Here is a 19,855-nt window from a genome sequence, read left to right on the forward strand (position 1 = left end):
GGGTGTATACCCCACAATAAACTAAGGGTCACCAGAAATCATACACTATGGAGGACCTCAGAAAGGTCCACCCCATACTGCAAGTTCTGAACCTCATAATGAGGGCAGTTGCACAGCAGTGCAATGTCTTAATTCTTTAGCACAGCAATTGATGATCAATTGCTCCTACTCATGATCAGATGCTCATATAAGAACGGATACAGCTATGCAAGTAATCATTACATAGATGAGACCATTTGGTCCTACCTATGAATGGGTCTTCTCTATGCATGTAGATGACATCAGGTGGGACTTCTGCTTCCCCTGGTGGTTGAAGGCAGAATTGCTGTTCTAATTGCAGGGCCCTTCTGGTTTCCCATAGCTCTCCAGCTCAGTTCAGTGATGACAAGCCATGCCAGAAGGAAAAACAAACAGAATAATGAAAACACACAAGATGAAAAAACAGTATGAGACTCTCTGCACATAGAAAAATGGGAGAATCGGGGGGAAGAACCAGATCACATGCAGGCAGCTCCAAAGGGAAAAAAAACTACATTAGGGAGAGGCCCTAATGTCATCATTACATTCATGGAGAAGACCCATTCACAGGTAGGACCAAACGGTCTCTTATTCTATGCATGTAGATAACATCAAGTGGGACATACCCAAGCTGGCCCATGTAGGGCGGAAAAATAAAGCCAAAGATTGACTGAGCTGCCTATTGGCCTGGAAGCACATGCTGGACAACACGTCTCCCAAAGGTGACCTCAGCTGAGGCATAAATGTCTACTTTGTAGTGTCTGATGAAGGCATTGGGACTACCCAAGGAGGCTGCCCGACAGATCTCCTGCAGGGATGTGTTCAAGGAGAATGCTGCTTTAGAAGTGGCAGCCCTAGTGGAATGAGCTGATCTTTTGGTTGGCAGCGTTAGGTGCTAGGAGGAATAGGCCAACGTAATGCATGCCTTGAGCCACCAAGCCAGTGTGGCTGATGAAATCTTCTTTCCCAGAAAGGCTGGGTTGAAGGACACAGAAAGGGAATCTGACTGATGGAATGGTTTGGTGTGTGAAATATACACTGTTAAGGCTCTTCTAACATCTAAGGAATGTCAGATTTTCTCGGATGAATGGACAGGAGATGGACAAAAAGAGGGGAGAATAATCTCTTGTTGATAGTGAAAGGGGGTCATCACTTCAGAAATATGGGGTTAGTATGAAGGATAACCCTATCTTTATGGAAAACGCATAGGTGTTTGGCGACAGAGAGTGTAGAAATTGAATAAGCCGAAGTAATGGCCACTAAAAACAGGACTCTGAATGACAGCAATCATAAGCAAACCAATGTCAAGGTTCAAACAGTGGCCTCTGTAGAGCAATAAGTATCTTATTTAAATCCAACGTAGGAAAATGGTGCTGAGTAAGAGTTGATGCCAAAGTAGCTCCACGCAGGAAACGTTTAAGTTATCGGTGAGATCCTAAAGGATTATTCAAGTCCTTAGATAAGATGCCAGTAAAGAGGAGGCCTGATGCTTCAGGGTATTTGGCCTAAGGTCCACGGATAGCTGCCTGGAGAAAGAACAGTTCTGAAGTGCTGGTCCTCTTAGGACGAAGGCTCTTCCCCCTACATCAACGGGAAAACACTTTCCATGACTAATACATCTAAATGGTCAAAGAGTATCTTGATGCCAGCATCATGTCAATCACCAAAGGAAGAAGGCCTGCTTTGATGAAACGGGCCCCTTCAATTTCCATGCATAAAAGGCCAACCAAGCTGGTCCAGATGTAGAAGTTGACCTTGAGATAATAGGTCTACCTGGAGAGGCAAAGGCCCGAGGGAACTACCATTAGGTTGACCTGTTCAGAGAACCAGTGTCTTCAAGGCCAAACGGGAGCTATCTAAATGACTGTTGCCTTTTCTTCCCTTAACTTCTGCAAGAGCTGGGAATGGTGAGAAGGCATACAGAAGTCCAGGAGGCCTTGAGGAGATGAGGGCATCCACTCTTTCCGCTGATGGGGCCAGACACAGGGAGAAAAACCTGGGAACTTGATGATTGTTAGGGGATGCGAACAGATCCACCCAGATTGACCTGAAGTGGTCCTTCAACAAGGGAAGCAGTATCCATTGAAGAGGATGTGTGTGGTGCCTCACGCAGGGGGTAACTTGAATCAAGGAAACCAAGAGTCCCAAAACATGCTCCAATACCATGAAGTCCACAGAAGGTCTATGTAAAATGGACCTCACTGCTGATTGGATCCTGGTGATATATTCCAGCGCAAGAGACATGGTGGCAATTCACATATGGACACCCAGATGAATGATGCACTGAGATGGGAAGATATGGCTTTTGGCCACATTGACTAGGAACCCAGCATCCTTCATGCAAGCCAGGATGATCTGAAGGTCTTCCGCTGCCTGTGCCTGAGAGGGAGAGTGAATCAGGAGGTCATCTAAATATGGGTAGATGTGAATTCCCTGGAGATGCAGGTATGCCACCAGGGCAACCACAATCTTCGTGAATACCCTGGGGGCAGCCGCAAATCTGAAGGGCAGGACCTTGCACTAGAAGTGATGCCCACTGAGGAAGAACTTCAAGCATCTGTGGCAAGGGTGGACTGGAACATGAAGGTTAGCCTAGTCAGATTGAAGGAACAGAGGAAATCCCAGAGACGAAGAGCTTGCTTGCTTGAAACCAAAGTCTCCATCCTGAACCTGAAATATACAATGACCTGATTGAGGCAACACAGACTGAAGACTGCCCGGACCAAGCTGTTGTAAAGAATAAGGCAGAAGCACCACAGAAGAAAACTTGCTTTGATATTGTTGTCCCTTGCCTCCAAAATGAGGTCAGTTCCAGAAAGGACAGGTGGTCTAACATCTCTGCCCCTCCCTGAGGATTTGAAGGAGGAGCGAGCCGGCTGGTAAGGATGGAAGGATCTGCAAAAAGAAGACCTGGAGACTTGTTTCCAGCTAGAAGGCATGGTCTTTTTCTTGTCCTTAGATTCCACCTGCACATCTTGCAGGGCAGTCACACAAAACAGCTTACCTTCCATATAGGGCTCACTGGCCAAACTAGAACATGTCTCTGCATCAGCATTCCAATGACGAAGCCAAAGGCACCTCCTAAAGAACACCCCCACCTTGAGGGCCTGCGCAGAAGACTGTGCCTCATCCAGAGAGGCATCAGCAAAAAAGGTGACAACACGAGAAACTTTCAAGAGGGTCTTGCAAAGTCTGACAGGGTCCTGCTGGGATGTCTTCCTACCAAGGTAAAGAAGCCCAGGCAAACACTGATGCAGAGGCGGCCGCTCACACTAACAGAGCACAAGCTTCATGAGTGTGCCTAAGACCCATGTCCAGCTTCCTCTCAAGCAGATCCTTAAGGTGCGTGTCCTACCCCTTGGTTCCAGCCATAGACTTTTGCCCATTAGAACAGAAGTGGAGGGAAAAAAGCTGAAAAGACTGAGGTGTGTTTTTTCTTCCAATGAAAAGAAGGTGCGGAGCAAAAACAATATGGCAGGCACTAGTGATAAACGCTGAGGAAAGGGGGGGAGAACAGGCTGAGAAGGGAAAGCAAACGACAGAAGCCAAACAGTTAAAAACAGGGGTTTTTTAACAGACGGAGAAGCAGGAAGGAAGGTCAGTCAGAAAAAGAAATGAGGGGAAAACTTTTCAAGGAGACCAGAAGGCACACCAAGCTCACAAAATAGAAGAAGCACACAAATAAGGAACAAAAGGAATGACAAATAGCAAAAAAAGCAAGCCTGAACCATTTAGAAAAGAAGGCAGAGAGCTTGAAGCCAGCAACCATGTCAGGTGAAGGCAGAATGAACTGAGCTGAAGAGCTACGAGAAGCCAGAAGGTCCCAGCAATTAGAACAGCGATCCTGCCTTCAACCACCAGGGGGAAGTGAAGTCCTACCTGATGTCATCTACACGCAAGGAGAAGCATGTCTGCACTATCGGTGCAGTAAACAGTGTGGAAATGAGGCCAAAGAGGTACACGTCAGGTGAAGTAGGAACTGACGTGTATGATGTAGAAAATTACTATTATCTATTACTATTTATTCAATCAATCAGTCATTCAAAACACTCGGTACCACCCTATCATATCAAGATTTCAGGGAACTAAACTTAAATACACATGCTGATACACTGTACTTATAATGCAGCATTTGTGATATATTAAAATATTTATGTTCTATTTGCCCAGAAAACCTGGTTTTATCATCCTCCAAGCTTTGAGTTAAACAAATAAAAATAATTTCACAGTTAAAATTACTATGATTAATGACTTAACATCAACATTTCCCTAAGAAACATAATAAATGGTTTTTATTTTTCAAAAACCAATATTAATGTGAATTGCAACATTTTGATGCAAACACTGCACCATCATAGCAAAGCAACTTATGTATTTCATCTTTTTATAGATTTGCTTGGAACATCATATTGTATTTCTATTAAAAACATTTTAAAAATCTGGAGTAGATTCTACATAACTCTTATACAGAAATGTATGTATGTTTTGCATACACAGCAATCCTGTATAAAATAGAAATATTCTGTTTCTCATAATGCAATGTTTGGAATACAGGCTTTTAACATGCTCCAGTAGATGTTTCCAGTCACCAGCATTTGGAGATCGAATAACTATCTTGTGTATGAAATGTCATATCAGTGCATTTGTTGCAGAGTTATGTATCTAACCACCCCAAATTACCGTAATAAACTCCGGTTTTCTCCATATTCCATACTCCATATCACATTTCTAGTTTAAAAAATAACATTTCTTTCTTTTGCCCTAACTCCTACATATTAAATTTGGTTCAAATTTATCAACTCATTCTTGATTTATCACAGCCATACCACATACACATACATATAGAGCTGGAGCTATAGGAAGTTAATGGAACTTAATTACCACTGAACTCAATGTGACTGGAGTCAATATTAACTTATCCCATTGATTTCAAATGGGAGCTAACTTAGCATGGATCCTGCTCATACACATGTACATTTAAAAAACCTATAAAATGCCAAACCCACTTATCCTTTTCAGAATAACATACCATACATTAATAGTTAAAATAATTTTAATATTTCATGCACAGAATTACACAATAGCTTCCACTATGTATGCCTTCAGACCATGCCCTGGGACAATGTCCTAGCATTATCCTTGTACAGACGAGCTACCTCTCCACCATACTTTCTTCTGATATGCATTTGCATGCTATTCTTACCAGTTAAGAGAATTCAAATTAATAAAATTAATAGCTTGGATCCCAAGTCATGAGGAGAACTCTGTTCAAGGGACTCTTCATTTTTCTGGATAATACAAAATACCTAGATACATTTCAATCCAGTTTTAGGCCCAGTTATGGGATGGAGATTACTTTGGTTCCCTTGGTGAATGACCTTTCCTGATAACTGGACAGTGGGGTTGTGTTCCAATTGGTTCTGCTGGAACTCTCAGTGGCTTCCAATACTATCACCCATGGTATCTTTCTGGACCATCTGGCTTAGATGGGTCTGGGTGGCACTGTTTTGTGGTTGTTCTAGTCCTTCCTGGAAGGTGGTACTGGGGGCTCCTGTTTGATGCCTTAGCCATTTGCTTATGATGTCTGATAGGGTTCTACTCTGTTCCCCATGCTATTTAACACCTATATGAAAGCACTAAGGAAGGTGGTCTAAGGCCTTGGGGTTCAGTGCCACTAGTATGTGGATGACACCCAATGCTATCTCTTCTTTCTATTACAATCCAAGGAAGTTGATGTTTTGAATTAGTACCTGTTACTGGCAATGGACCAGATAATGGCAAACAAGAAGTTTAAGCCAGACAAGACAAAGGTGCTCAGGAAAATGGACTTCAGTCTGTTTTGGATGAGATTGCACTCCCTTCTAAAATCATTTGCCAGTCAAAATCAGACAGGTGCCTAGCATGATAATGTTTAGGAGCCTACTGAGAAATTTTTGTTTAAGAAGGCTTTCCCTGAAGTGTGTAACCCAGTCATTTATAGAATATCAGTTTTATATCTGGTGGAACTGTTTTGTTGTTTTTTGAATTTGTATGGATGGTTTTATTGTTTGTAGAGCTTGTGTTTGTATGTTTCATTCTGTTTTTATCTTGTACACCGATTCAATGGCTTTATGCCGTGAAGCTATCTAACAACAACAACAACAACAACATGTGAAATTGCATGTGCTCAGAGGTGGTTGTTTTTTTAAAAAAATCAGGGTTGGAAAAAATTTATGGCTGTAATAACAGAAATCTAGAAACAATTGTATAGCATGGAATGTCAGTTTGGGGGATAAGGACAGAAGAGATATGTTAATTGTGTGCTTCACAACTGAAGTAAGACACATGGCTATCTGAAGGGGTGCCTCCTTAAGACCACATCCAGAGTAGGGATGGAAGCCCCCTCTACTGTCTGGTCCGTTCCAGTTCCATATGGGGATGGGAATATGAACTTTTTTAAAAAAAAACTACGCATGAGGCAGTCTAAAGACTATAGTGCTGCCTCTGTCCTTTTTTACATATGAAAAACATCTTTTTAAAATGCTCCAAAATAGATCATCTACCTGCCCACAGTCTGGAACGGCTATTGTGAGGGGCTCCTTGCAGCCACACACTTTGTGTTACAACAGAGCAAATCCCCCAGGAAATTCTATCACACTCAGAGGGAATTGTATGGAAAAACATGGCTGCTCCCAGTTTTTACACTGGTGGAGCAGCCATGGTTTTTTTCATACAATTTCCTCTAAGAGTGACTGAACATCATCAAATCCCATCACTCCCAGAGGAACTTGCTCTATTGTAACTCAGGGTGCAGTGGCAAGGAGCCCCTCACAATAGCCGCTCTAGGCTTTGAGAGGTTGGCTGGCATAGTGGGTGGGGGTTTTTGAAAAAAGAACAGAGACAGTACTGCAGCATTCAGACCACCTCATAAAGAGAACTGCAGGACAGCAGATTCTAAAGTGGATTTATAATCCAAGCCATGTCATGATCTCCCCAGATCAAAGGTGAGTCTGCTTTTGAATCAGAGTTCTGCAGATTCCTCCTCATCCCTAGTGAAGAACACAGAATTACCAAGTTACACCACTGCTTAACCACATTATTAAGTACAGTTGAGTTCAACGGGATTTACTGCCCAGCTGTAAGAATTCAAATTATAGGAACTGGGATTGAAAAATATTTCAATTTCCTAACCAGCACCAAATTTCAGGGGTACCTAGATTTTTCTAAGCCTTGTAGGAGCTAAAAGGATATTTAAAAGACAACATTAAAACCTATGCCTTTCAAGAGGATTTTTTTCCAGTTTATTCTAAGTTTGATGATCCTTTAAAATAAAATTTGAGTGGATACTAAAGATACTTACTTGCCACTGAAAAGTTGTTAAGAGGATATGGTAGATCCACATCTTGGGGCTTTTCCTTATATCCTATGAAAGATCCATCTGTCTTCAAAAGGAAATATCTTGGCCTCCAATTTTTTATATATTCTCCTATATAAGAAAACAAGATTAATATAAAAGTATATCTTAAAATATTCATTGTCAGGCTGCCAACTGATCAGAAAAAAACTATCCTGACTTTATCCTGTGTAACAGTAGCTTGGTCTATAGAAAACAGTAAGTTGAAGCTGTTATTGGAATGTAGATAAACGTCATCATCTGCTAATCTCTGTAGATCTTGCTGTTGTTAAGGGCAAAGCAACATAGGCTAGTTAAAAGTTGGCAACCCTAGCTTGTTCAATTCTCTTCTACTTTTAATTTACAAAAAGAAAAATACTGTTTCAATACAATTACCATCTTCATTGACAGGTGTTTCTGATTCCATTATGTATAATCTCTAACAGGCCCTTGGGGGTCATTCCAGTAATTTTCACAGGATTTGAATATAAGTGGTTGCTGCACCACTAAAAAAATCTATCTATTCTATATAATTCCTACCCATATTGAGACACCAAAAACACAGGAAAATGTTACGTGGCATTCCAATTTACAGGGGGGTTGGAAAATCTTTAATTTCTCTGCTTCTATAAATGATATCAGCTTCAACCAAAAAAGGTTTTATTCACCACAGCCTGGATGTCATTTTTATATAGTTGTTAACTACTTTATACCAAATACAGGGTGAGCAGCAAACAAGTGAAGATAGAAAAAGAACTGTGATTTTTGTGAATTGGACCCCTCCATTTTGACCCCTTGAGAGCCAGTGTAGTATAGTGGTTAGAGTGTTGGATTACCACCTGGGAGACCAGGGTTCAAATCCCCACACAGCCATGAAGCTCACTGGGTCACCTTGGGCCAGTCACTGCCTCTCAGCCTCAGAAGAAGGCAATGGTAAAACCACCTCTGAATACCGTTTACCATACATCGGGATAGACTTGAAGGCAATCCAGTCCATAAGGCCCTTAATTCAATATCACCAGTGCCATTTTTTTTTACCATTTCCTTACCCAAAGGAGAGAAAGATAAAAGCTACAGAGTTTAATTTAAGTATCGTCTTCTAAGAGGGGGGGATCCTAAAGTTGGCCATTTTGTAAAATAAGTAACTTAAATCCTCATAGGTCAAATGGAGGTTAATTTAAATATCTGATATTTTGCTCACTGCAAGCATCACCACCAATTTTCATCATGGGGTTTTGTCCAGTTTTTAAGGAGAAAAAATATTTTTGCCACATTTACCATTGTGGCTGGTTTGTCGTGGTCAGTAATGTTACTGAAAAAATATTTTATCAGATCTGAGGTTTGAATTTTGTGTTACATTGATAATGAATTTACTTTAACAAGAAAGTACAACATACTTTCATTTTCAGTAAATATATTTCTTTAAAATACTGTAGCCTGTAAAATTTACAGTGCAGGCATAGATTTTTATATGCAACTTAGGGCTGTACAGTAATAGTAGGTGCTATAAATATATATAAATATATATAGTTGGTGCTATAAACTACCAACATAAATTACACACTACTTGTGTGTCTGTGTGTGTACTGCCTTCAAGTTGATTCTGACTTATGGGGACCCTATGAATAGGGTTTTCATGAGGCTGAGAGGCAGTGACTGGCCCAAGGTCACCCAGTGCACTTCATGGCTGTGTGGGGATTCAAACCCTGGTCTCCCAGGTCGTAGTCCAACACCTTACCCACTACACCAATGATGGGAAGCCAGTGCGGGGAGGGTGGCAGAAAGCTCTGCAGCATCCACTTGCTACTCGGAAGCCACTCACCTGGCTGAGCATCAGCTCCATTGGGAGCTGTGCGGATGAGCCGGCTCCCATGAACAGGCCTACTAAGGAGTAAGCGGTCTCCACATAGAGCACCATTGTAATTTTTTTACTGCACCGGCCTATTAGCCAGCAGAATTCTCATGGGGATCAGTACCCAGGGGAGCATTCTGAAGGGGACTTGGGGTATAATCCAAATCATATTTCCACTGGGGCTGGGGGAGTTGGATGCAACATTCCCCAGGCTGAGCTGGCAGGCTCTGGGCTCCACCAGGCTCTGTCAGCAGAAGCACCCCGACGCGGCTGAGCCATGCCACCACAAGGACCCTGCCAGTGCCTCCAGGGATGGCCAGCCTGGCAGATGGCAGAAGCCAGCAACAGCCCTGAAAATGGGGCATTCCGGGGTCGTGGCAGGAAGGAGCCACAGGGCAGACTTACATGACACCAAGTCCCCCTCAGAGCACTCCCCTGGGTCCTGATCCCCATGATAATTCCGCCAGCTAATAAACTGGAGCAGATTAAAAAATGACAATGGTGGCCTACAAGGAGCCCTTTCTCGCTGGTAAGCCTATTTGTGGGAGCTGGCTCTTCCTGTCCGGCTCCTGCATGTGGCTCCCGATGGAGCCTCTGTTCTGCCAGGGCAGCAGAGCTTCCTGCCATCTCCTCCTCCGCCAGCCCCCCCTCCTGCCGGCTACCCATCAGTTGGATTGCACAGTTGGAAGTTGCATAAGTCCCCCGGTGGCTCTTCCCCGCCACACCCCTGGAAACCCCTTTTTCAGGTCTTCTGTCAGCTTCCAACAGCTTTCTGTCCACCGGGCTGGCCACAGCCACCCCCAGCAACACCAGCAGGGTCCTGGCAGTGGCGTGGCTCAGCCATGACAGGGGGCTTCATCTGGCACATCCTGGAGCCTGCTAGCTCAACCAGGGGTCCGCTGCATCCAACTGCCCCCAGCCCGGTGGAAATATGAATTAGACTGCGCCCTTCATGTTCAGTTTAAAAAATAATTATGAAACCTGAAGGTGATACAAATACACAGTATCAGTCATAACGTATTAGACTGAAAGTGATTTGCTTTTGTATTTTGAATGGATTACAGCATTTGGCACAAAATATCATTGCATATTTAAACAAAAAATTAATTTCATGATTATTACACATAGAAAAAATATAATCTGAATGAATCCTTAATTTCAGAAGCCTTTGATCTCTTTCACTAAATCCACTAATGCTTTTTATATTTTTATATATAACGCAAATGCTTGCAGTGCCAGCTTTTAGATTACCCTCCCCCACTTCCGACCCCCCTGTAAATCAGGAGTACCACATAACATTTTTCTACTTGTGTTTTTAGTGTCTCAATATGGGCAGGAATGATTATTTTAATAAAAAAAATTAAATGGTGCAGCAGTAACCCCCTGGTGAAAGTCTATGGACTGACCCTTGGGGAATGTACACGTCTTGACTACATGTTTTACATTCTCTGGTCAGTATGCATAGTCTCCAAAAAACATGCAATTTTTTCTATCTCTTTTCAGAAGTGTACAGTCTGCAAAAAAAAAACCCAATGTTGCTTCTGGCCCACTACCTAATCTTACATGTCACACAACATACCTTTCCACTGATAAGCAGAGCAACATAAATGGGGGGGGTGTCTTTTTCTGAAGTCCAGGCTCCTTTTCACCATTCCCTAGTAAGTTCCCTCTCCCTCCCTCAATTCTGATGGAAATCCCCCCCCCCATTAAGCTAAGGAAAAAGCATGGGAATCACAAGGGAGATAATAATAGTGGGAGAAAAATGTAAGCTGGATGTTTTTGTTTCAAATTAGGCCAGATTCAATTGTGCCCGCTGAAAAGAAGTGGAATTATTTTAGGTCCACCTTAAAAGAAGTAGGATTGCATTCCACCACATTTTGTGCACTGGCTCTCCCCCATGAGCCACCATTCTTAATCTGACTTTTCTACCACCCAGACCCCTATTTTGCACTATTTTGATGGGCCTCATAGTAAAAAAAAAAATACATGACACAAGCATGAAGTCTTTATACCAGCATACCTGAGGAACAAGCAATAGATATTATCCAGTACACATTCGATAAAAGGACAGATAGACATCCTCCCACACACTTTCTTTGCACATTGGCAGAAATAGCCATATGTAAGAATTATTTTAAATTTGGCAATTCTTTTTATTGGCAGATTAAAGGGGTGGCTATGGGATGCCCCATGGCCTCAGAAATAGCCAATTTGTACATGGTATTCTTTGAAAAAGATATCACTGCAGCCTCAAGTCCTTTTCTCGAACAGCTTATATGTTGGTGGAGATTCACAGATGATGTGTTTCTAATTTGAAGGGGAACAGTTGAACATCTGTGTGACTTTTTGAATGGATAAACTGTAGGAGTGTTCACATTCAGTTTGAGTTCCATTACAGTCCAGAAGAAATTAATTTTCTTGGTTTGTTAATTAGGAAACAAGGTGATCATTTGTGTACTTCTATATACAGGAAACATACAGATAGAAACACCTATTAAGGTTTGACAGCTCTCACCCCAAACCACTATGACAGCACTTACCCTACAGCCAGTTTCTAAGGATTAAACACAATTGTTCTTCTGAAAAGGATTTTATACAGCAATCCCAGATTTTGCAAAAACATGTATTTGAGAGGGGTTATCCAAAGAATATAGTAGAGGATAACTTTAGGAAAGTTTCCCTTAAAAAAAACACACCTTTTGCAACCCACGTTTAAAACAGCTTCTGATCACTTAAATTGCAATTTGACCTTTAACCATGTTACTAATAGACTACAAAGTAGCATTAAAAGGCATTGGCATGTTATACAACATATCCCTGGTTGTCATGAGAAACCAATGATTTCCTTCAAAAGTACTAAGAACTTGAGGGATATTTTGATCAGAAGTGAATTTAGGGATAACAATCACCTGAACTTTAATTCCTTACTGAGCACAATTGCACCTAAGGGTCACCATCCCTGTGGACACTGTGCCTATTGAAGATTTATGTGCAAGATGACAGAGTTTGTTAATCTTGTCAGTCATAAAAAATACACTTTGGATCAATTCTCCACCTGCAACACTGCCAATGTCATTTATGCAATTCAGTGTAGTTGCCAGTAATTTTATACAGTAGGGCCCCGCTTATATGGCGGATTCCGCTCCGGACCCCCGCCATAAAGTGGAAATCGCCATAAGGCGGAACCCCATTGACTTTAATGGGGCGCGTTGCACGAAAATGCCACAAAAGCGGCAAAAGCGGCTTTTAAAGAGGGGAGGAAAGCCACCGGATTAGCGGAACGCCGGGAAGCGGAGCCCTACTGTATAGGTCAGACATCAAGGAACATCAAGAAACATATAGGGGAACATATTAGTAACATGAAAAACAAGAGATCTGGGACTCCCTTGGTGGAGCATTTTACAAGATGTCATCATTCCTTTGTTGACTTTAAATTTTGGGTGTTAGAAAAAATAAGAGTGAACAAAAGCCAAGTTTTGTTAAGGAGAGAAATAGCTTGGATTTTGGAACTGAAAACGCTGACCCCTAGTGGTCTCAATGAGGGGTTAGAATTTCTTCCTCTCTTGTGGATCTCACCAAATACTGATGATCCCTTTCATACTCCTTTGCCTCAGTTGTATGTAATTCCGTTATACCTGCAATCAGGCACCTGGGTTTGTGTATATATATGAGCATGCTCAGTGAATGCTTCTTCGTGGTCATTATCAGTGTAAGTAGTTTTGCTGGAGAAGAATATATTAGACCCATTTATGTAAGTAAAAATTATTTCTTTCACAGATATATTATGGTTTTATGCTGTATGAAATTCCTATACAATAATATGGTGTGTTCTCATGATTTTGTTTACAGCCCCTGATGAAGGCCAAACCACAGAGTGGTCAAAACGCGTTGGGCTTTTGTCATAATAAATACATTTTTTCAAGCATTTTGGGTTCCCCCTCCCCCCTTTTTTCTTTCTTTTTGCTTTTGGATGCTTGCCACCTTTTGCTGTTGGGTTTACATGCCTGAATTAAAACATGCATACTAAATTTCCTAGGCAACAACATCTTTGATTCAACTGTTGTTAAAATGTAATTACACACAACAATTAACTTTTAAAAATGGATTAAGAAATATGCCATGTTCAACTGTATGTGCTGACAAGAATGCGATTTTTCTTCTCTACTATCATTGCATGTGCAAAGTCTCCCATGGAGCAAAGCTCTTTTGGGTTGAGTGTATTTTGCCAAATCCAAGCTGCCTCCACCTGTTTTGGAAAACTTGTCATCTGTTATGCAGACAAAAAAGTATGTCTAGCTAGACTGTAGTACTAGCTATCAGAAACTCAGCCTTGTCCTGTTTTGATTTGCCAGTTTAAGTGGATCTCACCTGTAGATGTAATGTGTTGAAGAGCTCCTTTAATTCACTTCTTGTGAAGTGGACCCCCAAATAGCCTTGTTAGCTTTTTTTAAAAATGGGGGAGGGAATGAACAGCCTCAAACCTAAGTAGTTCGGCCCCTCCTCAAAATGATAGTCCTTGACGTACATTCCCAAGAAAATTACTCTACAATTTCTGGTCTGTTTCTGAGATAAGATATTTAACAATAGTTGTTCAGCAGCTTTCAGACACAAGTGAATAGCAGCAGACAAAGGCAATGCTATGGAGGTGGTGTCTGGTAATCTGCAGTAAATTCAGCAGGTAAACTGGGAAGGCGCAAGGCTCATAGTCTCCAATGCCTATATACCAACACAAAGAATATGGGAAACAGGATAAATTTGAGATTCTAATATGAGACTAATCTGATGCAATTTGATACGTATCACTTGAGACCTGGTGGCATGGAACTTATGACTAGAATTAATTGAAGGGTATATTTCATTTACAAATGGAATAGAATGAACAGAAAGGAAGAAACTGTAGTGTTATAAATAATGTATATACTTGCATGTAAACACATGCATCTGAGAAGGTAAACCCTCTTTAAAGGATAGGGATAGGAGAGAGAAACAAAAACTGATGCAGTTGTACTATAGTATACTATAGGCCACTTAACCAGCCAGAACACAAGGATTATGCTGTCCTGAATCAGATTACCAGTCTTCACAAAGGCAAGCAAGGATTTCAACTATCCTGACATCTGCTGGTAATCTAAATCTGCTAAGAACACAATGTCAATAAACTTCTGCCTTGCCTTGCTAACATCTCTCAGAAGTTCATTTGGGAGGTATTAATAGTGGTATGTTTCAAATGCTTTTAAAAAACTTATTTATTCAGGCTTTCCCTGATTGCTGAAAGGATTTTAAAATTGTGCTGATCAGTGTCATAATTTAATATTTTACTGGTTTTTGATACTATGTATCTCTTCCCATTGTGTTATTACATTCTTTCTTACAACCCACTTTGAGATTTTTTTATATTAAGTGGTATATAAATTGTATAAATAAATAAATAAGCTGGAAGAAGGGACAAGGGAATCTGATGTTCTGCATGATGATGTCGAAGTGTTGAGAACCTTGAGGAAAAGTAGCCATGCCATCTCTGCATTTGTGATAGCAAGCAATGTGAAAACTAATCATACTCGGATGTGTATCCTGCACTTTAGGAAAGCTGAAAGCTGATTTCAAAGAGCTCAGGAAAAAGTTGGATAGGAACCCATGGCTAAAAATCCCCAAAGATAAAATAATTCAAGGTGGATAGGATGCTCTGAAAAGTGAAATATTGAAGGCACAATAACAAGCTATACCAATGAGCAGAAAACATCTCAGTGAGCTCTCTGATGAGCTGAGATTTAAAAGGACATAAATAGGAGACGGGAGAAGGGTCACATTATCAAAGACAAAACAACAAAGTGTGTTAGGAAGGTTAAAACCCAGAATGAGCTATGGGTTACGAGCAGTGTTGGAAAAGTTACTTTTTTAAACTACAACTCCCATCAGCCCCAGCCAGCATGGTCACTGGATTGGGCTGATGGGAGTTGTAGTCCAAAACAGTAACTTTTCCAAGCTCTGAGGAATGCTGAAAACAAAACAAAACAAAGGCTTTTTTGGTTATAATTAGAGCAAGAAGAATGAATGGGCCCACTGTTTGGTGAAGCGCTAGTGAGGCAGAACTAATCAATTCCTATTTTGCCTCAATCTTCCAATGCAAGAGTAATTATGTTCTACCTTACTGTCCTGGGCTCCTACTGGAAGGAAGGGTGAGATATAAATCTAATAAATAAATAATAAAAGTTGAATGCTAGAAGCAGGGATCTGCAGCCCAGGGTCGATAGGAGGGTGGATAGGGAACACTTTTCTACTTTAAATGAGTTCAAGACTCCAGGCCTGATGAATTACATCCCAGTGTGCTGAAGTTGCTTACAGATGTTGTTTCAGAACCACTGTCCAAACTCTTTGAAAACCTGGACAATGGTGAGGTATCAGAGTAGGGCTGGGCGAGAATTCAGCTGAATAAAATTAGCACCAGATTTTTTCAATGATCCACATATTCTCCATCTTTGTAGACCAATCCTGTTTCCTCCAAACCTTTCCCTCAACAAGTTACCCCTCCTTGAATATTCCCACAAATATATTGTTGTTTTATTGATTTTACTCACAGCACAGCACTATAAGGTTCTCTCTCACTTTCACTCACTCTCTCTGCTACCCCCCTCCACTCGAATAATCCAAGCTCCAAGCAAAAAGAAGCAAGCCAAGTCTTGCCCACATTAAGGACTCAAAACTTGCCAAGGAGGAAGGAGGGAGGGAGGGCAATGAAAGCTTCTTTCCTGCTTTCCTTTTCAAAATGAAAATAGCCAGTCTCTGCTTGCTAATGTGAAAATTGACCAGCCTCAGTCACAGCTGAGGAAGTGGCAGCGGCAAAACTGTTTTCCTTTCCCTTTATCAATATTTGCGCTTTGAAATCAGTATTTTTGGTGATAGAAAAAAATGGATTCGTAAAGGCAGGGGATAGTTGACAAAGAACGAACTTGAATCAATACTGTTTGTTAGGTTGAAGGAATGCTTTTGAAGCAGCACCAACCAATGGATCCCATCCCTATATGAGAGAAGTGTAGACAAGCAAATGTAGTCCCTATTTCCAAACAGGAGAGAAACCTTGACATCAATACTCAGCAAAATTGTGGATGTTAGAACAAATTAAACCCGAACTATCACTAGAAGCTAAAATGATGAAACTGAAGTTATCATACTTTGGACACATAATGAGAAGACATGATTCACGAAAAAAGACAATAATGCTGGGAAAAACAGAAGGAAGTAGAAAAAGAGGAAGGCCAAACAAGAAATTGGTTGATTCCATAAAGGAAGCCACAGACCTGAATTTAAAAGATCTGAAAAGGGTTGTTTATAACAGATGCTATTTGAGGTCATTGATTCACAGGGTCACCATAAGTCGAAATCAACTTGAAGGCACATAACAAAAACTGTGAGCATCTAGAAAAGAATGAATTGATCACTAGGGGCCAGCATGAATTAATCAAGAATGTAATGCCAGAGAAAACTTGTTATTGGACAGCATAAATAAATGAAACTAGAATCATAGAGTTAGAAGGGGCCTATAAGGCCATCGAGTCCAACCCCTTGCTCAATGCAGGAATCCAAATGACAGCATACTCGACAGATGTCTGTCTAGCTACCTCTTGAATGCCTCCAGTGTTGGAGAGCCCACCACCTCCTTAGCTGATTGGTTCTGTTGGGGCACCACTCTCACAGTTAGGAAGTTTTTCTTGGTGTTCAGTCGAAATCTTGCTTCCTGAAACTTGAGCCTATTATTCCATGTCCTGCACTCTGGGATGATCAAGAAGAGATCCTGGACCTCCTCTGTGTGGCAACATTTCAAGTACTTGAAGTGGGCTATCATATCTCCCCTCAGTCTTCTCTTCTCCAGGTTAAACATGAGCAGTTCTTTTTAGTCTCTACTCATAGGGCTTTGTTTCCAGTCCCCTCATCACCCTTGTTGCCCTCCTCTGAATCTGTTCCAGTTTGTGTGTATCCTTCTTAAAGTGTGGTGTCTAGAACTGAACACAGTACTCAGGATGAGGCCTAACCAGTGCTAAATAGAGGGAAACCAATACTTCACACAATTTGGAAACTACACTTCTGTTAATGCATTTGCCTTTTTTGCAGCCACATCACACTGTTGGCTTATGTTCAGCTTGTGATGAACAACAATCCCAAGATCCTTCTTGCATGTAGTATTGCTGAGCCAAGTATCCCTCACCTTATAACTGTACATTTCATTTCTTTTTCCTAGGTGTAAAATTTTGCACTTATCCCTGTTAAATTTCATTCTGTTGTTTTCAGCCCAATGCTCCATCCTATCAAGATCACTGTGAATTTTGTTTCTGTCTTCCTAGGTATTAGCTATCCCTCCCAATTTTTTATCTGCAATTTGAGAAGCATTCCCTCCACCTCCTCATCCAAGTCATTAATAAAAATGTTGAAGAGTATTGGGCCCAGGATCAAGCCCTGCAGCACCCCACTCGTTACTGGCCCTCAATTTGAGAAAGAACCATTGATACGCACTCTTTGAGTATGATTCTGTAGCCAACTGTGGATCCACCTGATAGCTGCACCATCCAGCCCACATTTAGCTAGCTTGCTAATCTGAATATAATAGGACACTTTCTGAAAGATGTATTATGTCCACAGCATTCCCATAGTCTACAAGTGAGCTTACCAAATCAAAAAATGAAGTAAAATTAGTCTGGCAGGATTTGTTCTTGAAAAATCCATGTTGGCTACTAGTAATCACTGCATTGTTTCCAAGGTGCTTACAGACTGCTTGCTTTATAATTTGCTCTAGAATTTTCCCAGGGATCAATGTCCAGCTGACTGGTCTGTAGTTCCCTGTTCCTCTTTTTTGCCCTTTTTGAAGATTGGAACAACATTAACCCTCCGCCAATCATCCGACACTTCACCCACAGTTTTGCAAAGATAATCGACAGTGGTTCCAAGAGTTCTTCAGCCAGTTCCTTCAATACTCTAGGATGCAGTTTTTCAGGCCCTGCAGATTTGAACTCATTCAAAGTGATTAGGTATTCCTTGACCATTTGTCTATCAATCTCAAGCTGCAATCCTGTCCCTTCAACTTCATTTTTCCCAGGAGGGTCACAGAACCCCTTTTGGAGAAGAGTGAGTTGAAGTAGGAATTGACCACTTCTGCCTTTTCTTTGTCATCTGTTATCATTTTGCCATCCTCATTAAGTAGCTATACCACCATTTCTTTTCTCTGTGTTTTACTATGGATGAACCTGAAAAAAGCTTTCTTGTTGCTTTTGGCCTCTCGCTAACCTCAGCTCATTCTCAGCTTAGCCTTCCTGACGCCATCCCTGCAATTCCATGCTACCTGTCTGTAATCTTCTGTAAACTCTTCCTTTGTGATCTGCCCTTCCTTCCATTTCCTGTATGTGTCCTTTTTTTGTTTTCAGGTCATTGCCAATCTTTCTGTGAAGCCACATTGGCTTCTTCTGCTATCTTTCCCCTTTTTTTCCTTGACTGAATTGTGTGCAATTGTACCTTTAGAATTTCCTTTTTCAGCAACTCCCACCCATTTTGGACTCCTTTTTTCCTTAAGGTTGCTTGCCACGGAACCTTACTTATCATTGTTCTGAATTTTTCTTGAAAGTTCAGGGTATGCATATGGCTACGCTAAGCTTTTGCATCCTTTAAAATCATGAACTCTAGTATAGCTTGGTCACTTTCCCTCAGAGTTCCCGTAACTGCCACTTCATTCACCAAGTCATCTCTGTTGGTTAGAATCAAGTCAAGGACAGCCGATCCTCTAGTTGCTTCCACCATTATCTGTAGGAGAAATTGTCTCCAACACAAGTCAGGAATTTCTTGGAGGGGCCGTGTTGGGCAGAATGTGTCTCCCAACATATATTGGGGTAACTGAAGATCTCCATTATTACTACATCATGCCTCCTTGAAACATTGGCAATTTGCTTTACAAAAGTTGCCTCTTTGTCTTCTCCTTGAGTGGATGGTTGGTAGTAGACTCCAACCACCATGTTCCTTTTATTCCTTGCCTCATTTACTTTAACCCAGATACTCTCAGTGGAGCTACCAAGCTCATCCTCCTTTATTTCTGTGCAGGGACATATAATTTTTAACATACAGCACCTCCCTTTCTATTCCTTCTGTTCTTTTTGAACATGTTATATCCTTCAATTGCTGTGTTCCAGTCATGGGAGTCATCCCACCAAGTTTCAGTTATACCTATCAAGTCTTATTTACTCTTCTGTATTAAAAGTTCAAGTTAGTCCTGTTTGTTTCCCATACTCTGGGCATTAGTATATAGACATCAAAGACCATGTGATTTACAGTCTGTCTTCCATCCTACATTTTTATCATGTAGAGCAGTTCTCTCAGTTCCTGTTACTGTGCACAAGCCTTTGTAAGTTACTACTTTATGTCTCCCTCCCCCTTCAGTTTAAGGATCTCCTGATGAATTCCTCCAAGCTGTGGCCAAACACATTCTTCTGAGTCCTTGTAAGGTGCAACCCATCACTTGCCAGCAGTCCATCTTCCAGGAAGCATAGCCCGTGGTCCCAGAATCCAAATCTATCATGTCAGCACCACCTTTGCAGCCAGTCATTCACGCGGAGTATTTTTCTTTCCCTTTCCACTCC

The 19,855-nt window shown here is 41.4% G+C and overlaps 1 protein-coding gene across 10 annotated transcripts in view; it reads right to left on the bottom strand.

Annotated features, from left to right (window-relative positions):
- The window catches only part of AKT3 (AKT serine/threonine kinase 3), a 289,204-nt gene that overhangs the window by 123,723 nt on the left and 145,626 nt on the right, over positions 1–19,855 (bottom strand). For 9 of the 10 annotated variants that reach the window (XM_061624607.1, XM_061624614.1, XM_061624611.1 and 6 more), the window contains one exon: positions 7,358–7,483. In XM_061624607.1, coding sequence (XP_061480591.1) covers positions 7,358–7,483 — 126 coding nt within the window. Of the gene's footprint in view, positions 1–246; positions 390–7,357; positions 7,484–19,855 lie in introns of those variants that run through there. The other variant, XM_061624615.1, reaches the window with a different exon arrangement.

Source organism: Rhineura floridana, chromosome 4 (genome assembly GCF_030035675.1).
Source record: "Rhineura floridana isolate rRhiFlo1 chromosome 4, rRhiFlo1.hap2, whole genome shotgun sequence".
Classification (NCBI taxonomy): Eukaryota; Metazoa; Chordata; class Lepidosauria; order Squamata; family Rhineuridae; genus Rhineura; species Rhineura floridana.